This window comes from Suricata suricatta, chromosome X, assembly GCF_006229205.1.
Source record: "Suricata suricatta isolate VVHF042 chromosome X, meerkat_22Aug2017_6uvM2_HiC, whole genome shotgun sequence".
Taxonomy (NCBI): Eukaryota; Metazoa; Chordata; class Mammalia; order Carnivora; family Herpestidae; genus Suricata; species Suricata suricatta.
The window spans coordinates 110,461,069-110,465,171 of record NC_043717.1 but is presented as its reverse complement, the minus strand read 5'-3'; the positions used below and the strand labels follow the sequence as shown (position 1 = coordinate 110,465,171).

General features: G+C 61.3%; 1 protein-coding gene across 4 annotated transcripts in view; it reads left to right on the top strand.

Annotated features, from left to right (window-relative positions):
• Window positions 1–3,586, top strand: part of SLC10A3 (solute carrier family 10 member 3) — a 4,431-nt gene extending 845 nt beyond the window's left edge. The window contains exons 1-3 of one of the 4 annotated variants that reach the window (XM_029930595.1): window positions 106–587; window positions 1,407–1,571; window positions 1,780–3,586. In XM_029930595.1, coding sequence (XP_029786455.1) covers window positions 1,918–3,351 — 1,434 coding nt within the window. In that variant the 5' untranslated portion in view covers window positions 106–587; window positions 1,407–1,571; window positions 1,780–1,917 and the 3' untranslated portion in view covers window positions 3,352–3,586. Of the gene's footprint in view, window positions 1–105; window positions 588–1,268; window positions 1,572–1,779 lie in introns of those variants that run through there. The other 3 variants (XM_029930594.1, XM_029930593.1, XM_029930596.1) reach the window with 3 other exon arrangements.
• The last annotated feature ends 517 nt before the right edge of the window (window positions 3,587–4,103 follow it).

The window sequence follows — 4,103 nt, the reverse complement described above, 5'->3', positions numbered from 1 at the left end:
GGGCCCGGCAGGCACGGGCGCGGTCGCAGGGCCTGGGACTGGCGTGAGGGTCCGAAGTGCGATCCCGGGACCGCCCGGGCGGGTCGCCCGCCTACTGACTGCAGGACCACAGCTAGAGCCCGGCGGCGGCGCGCCCCTCCCGCCTCGGTTCGCGCTCGAGCTCTGTGCCCAACCAGGCAACTTCCGGACTCCCAGGTAGGGAGGAGCCCCGGGTCGGCAATGCCAACTGCCCAAACACCGAACTCACGGCCAGTGTGGAAAAAGCAGCCGGCCCAGGGTTCCCTCCCCTGCCTGGGGGTGCATCTGCTCAAAGTCTTCCAGCCCCTCAAGCAGAAATGGTGTGGGATTTGGGCCAGACCTCTCTTTCAGTGACTCAAAGCCGCCAGCTGTACTGGAATGACAGGGTGGATGGCCCTTAGCCTCCTCCCTTTTGAAGGGAGGAAACATCACACCACCCCGGTGGCCTCAGTCCCGGGTGCTGTCATCTTTTCCCTGTGACTCCCCTCCACTTTGCTTCTCATACTCCTTCTGGTTTTCCTGCCTCCCTCTTCAGCTGTGGGATGCAAAGCTGGACCAAGGCCTCCGGGGTAAGTGACCCAAACTCCAAAGCAGCAGAGGCCATGGCATGCAGCGGGTAAGGGGGTACCGCCCAGGGATGAGCTTTTTGCTTAACCTGCCCATCACCCCCTACTTCCCCTACTCCCCAGGTTCAGAAGATGGGGGACAGGGCCAAAGACTGATAGGATCTCAAGAGGCAAGAGCCTCTTCCAGGACTGGGACACTGTGAGGAAACCGACAATAGTGATGATAAACCACTGTGGCCCCATCGCAGTTGCCCCAGTTCCAGCAGGTGATGGGACTTCAGGCTGGTGGTAGGCCAAACTGAGAAGTGGAAGCAAGCAAACCTGTCTCCATCCCGAGGCACCTTCCCCCACTAGAAACAGTCGGTCCCACTGGAAGTTCTGAACTCTGGTAGAACCACGTGTGGGTATGGGGAGGAGCTCCTGGACCCTGAGCTGAGCCTCTCAGATGTGCCTCTAGGAGCTCAAATTCTGGGGACTGCCAGATGAGTTGGAGCTCTGACAGGAGGAACAAAAGCACCCAGCAAACATGTGGTCCTATCTGACCCCCTCCTGCTTCCCCTTCCAGCAGTTTCCCTGGAGAGAGAGGACCTGTCCCCTTGCCCCAAGACCCCCATCTCACCACTGTCAGCACGTAGGGTAGGCCAGGTGGCCACAGCGGCACCATTCATAACTCCACATCCGTGGTAAACATCAACCCCCAAGGCCTGCGGCGAGATGGCTACCCACAGCACACGCCCCTTTGCCGGCTGCTGTCTGCCTGGCGGATGACAGTCAGACACCTTCCGCGCTCCCCAGGCTTATCTCTTTGGCATCCCCATGCAGCCTTTCAGAGATTCCATCCTGGTTGTGGTATCACTGCGGCCCCTCCATAGCTGTGTCTCAAAGCCCGCGGGGAACAGGCTAGTGTCCTGGTGTCAGGACATTGCTACATGTTCACTGTGCTGGAAGAGCCCAGGGAGATCAGCGGGCTGAACAGAACTCCTTTGTGTAGGTGGCCCCCCTGGGTGAGGGATGGGGGAGGGGACAAGCCAAATAGCACTTAAGGGCCAACACTAGGCATTGCCTTTCTGTCCCTGGGTTTGGGACTAGGGGCTCTGCTGAGCATCCCAGCAGGTGGGCTCCCAGAGCCCCTTGCTCCGGGCCTCACAGCTGCTCACCCTGAGCAGCCACCTTTCTGTGTCCCTTCTCTCCTCAGGAAGAGCTCTGCCATCAAGGAGCACAGCGCAAGGCCAGGCCTGGCCCATGGACCCTTCTCCGGACAGCCCAGCTGCACCAGTGGGGCTGTTCTCTGAAGCTGCAGAGGGCCTGGGCACACTCTCCTCTGGGAGGAGCCATGGTGTTTAGGAGGCGCGGGAGCAGCTCCCAGTGGTGGGCAGGCCTGGGAGGGAGTGGCGGCTGCCGAGGCCCCCTAGGCCTGCTCAGGGCCTCCTTGCTGCTGGTCAGCCTGCCTCTGGGGGCCAGGGGAGCAGCCAGTGCCAACCTCAGCACAGCTCTGGGCTGTAGTGTGCCACTGACAGGGGGCCAATACTTGAGCATTGGGGATGGCTCTGTGATGGAGTTTGAGTTCCCAGAGGAAAGTGAGGGCATCATTGTGATCTCGAGCCGGTACCCGGGCCAGGGCAAAGGGACAGGGCCTGGCCCCATGCTCAGGGTCACCTCCCTTGACACGGAGGTGCTGAGCATCAAGAATGTGAGTGCCATAACCTGGGGCGGTGGGGGCGGCTTCGTGGTGAGCATCCACTCGGGCCTGCCTGGGCTAGCCCCACTCCACATTCAGCTCCTGGACTCCCGGGAGGGCCCCCCCAGGCTAATTGAGGAACAAAGAGATTTCTGCATCAGGGTGTCACCTGCTGAAGACACCCCTGCCACGCTCGGCGCCGACCTGGTCCACTTCTCGGAGAACCCAATACTCTACTTGCTCCTGCCTCTGATCTTCGTCAACAAGTGTTCGTTTGGGTGCAAAGTGGAACTCGAAGTTCTGAAAGGGCTCCTGCAGAGCCCCCAGCCCATGCTGCTGGGCCTCCTAGGCCAGTTTTTGGTCATGCCCTTCTATGCTTTCCTGGTGGCTAAGGTCTTCATGCTGCCCAAAGCCCTGGCTCTAGGCCTCATCATCACCTGCTCATCGCCCGGCGGCGGGGGGAGCTACCTCTTCAGCCTCCTCCTTGGAGGGGACGTCACCCTGGCCATCTCCATGACTTTCATCTCAACAGTGGCTGCCACCGGTTTCCTGCCATTGTCCTCCGCCATCTACAGCCGCCTGCTCAGCATCCACGAAACACTCCACGTGCCCGTCTCCAAGATCCTGGGGACCCTGCTGTTCATCGCCATCCCCATAGCAGCAGGCGTGGTGATCAGGTCCAAGCTGCCCAAGTTCTCCCAGTTGCTGCTGCAGGTCATCAAGCCTTTCAGCTTCGTGCTGCTCCTCGGCGGCCTCTTCCTGGCCTACCGCATGGGGGTCTTCATCCTGGCGGGCGTCAGGCTGCCCATCGTGCTGGTGGGCCTCACGGTGCCCCTGGTCGGCCTCCTGGTGGGCTACTGCCTGGCCACGTGCCTGAAGCTGCCGGTGGCACAGCGGCGGACGGTCAGCATTGAGGTAGGGGTCCAGAACAGCCTGCTGGCCTTGGCAATGCTGCAGCTGTCCCTCCGTCGTCTTCAAGCTGACTACGCCTCTCAGGCCCCCTTCATTGTAGCGCTGAGTGGTACCTCGGAGATGCTGGCCTTGGTGGTTGGCCACCTCATCTATAGCAGCCTGTGCCCAGTCCCCTGAGGCCCCTGGGTCCAGCTTTCACCACCCCTTGCCCCCGGCCTCCACCCACCTCCCCACAGCTCTTGTGTACCAAAGGCCTTCGGCTCTCATGCACTATGCACTCAGAAAACAATCCAGGCTTATTTTTTTTTACTGGTTTTTTATTCTTCAGCTTTCAGTGCCAAAGAGGCCATGCTGAGTTAGGTAGGTGGGCACTGCTCAGAAAATATATTTCAATAAAAGAGAGAAGCAAGTTTGGGTGCCTTCCAGTCCTTGACCTTTGGGGCCTGGGGGGAGGGGCAGGAAGGGTGTGGCTGGGTAGATGTGGGCCAGGGTGGAGGACTGGCGTGGATGACAATCACCTCTGCACAGACTGTCTCAGCCCTCCTTTCCCACGCATCCCCTCTGGGACAGGTGGGCCCTACCGTTCTAGAATGAGTGTGGGAGGATGAGGGCAGAGGCCGGGCTCCCCAGTCAGCTCCCAAGCTCAGCTGATTTTCTGCAGCCAGACTAGAAAAGAGGAGGCAGAAGGCCCACGAGCAGTGGGGCAGGCTGGGCAGGGCTGGGCCACCACGTGGACTCCCGCGCGGACTTGCTCCCAACCGGTCGGCCGGGGGCGGCCCTCCCTCCTCCCAAACCCCGGCTCCCCGACGAAGCCGCCCGGCCCCACTCGCTCCTCCGCCCTCTCGTGGCGGGCGAATCCGTCGGGCCCAGGGTTCAGGAGGCGACAGGCCAAAGTGATTCGTCCGGCGGCGGGGACGACGGGGGCGGGC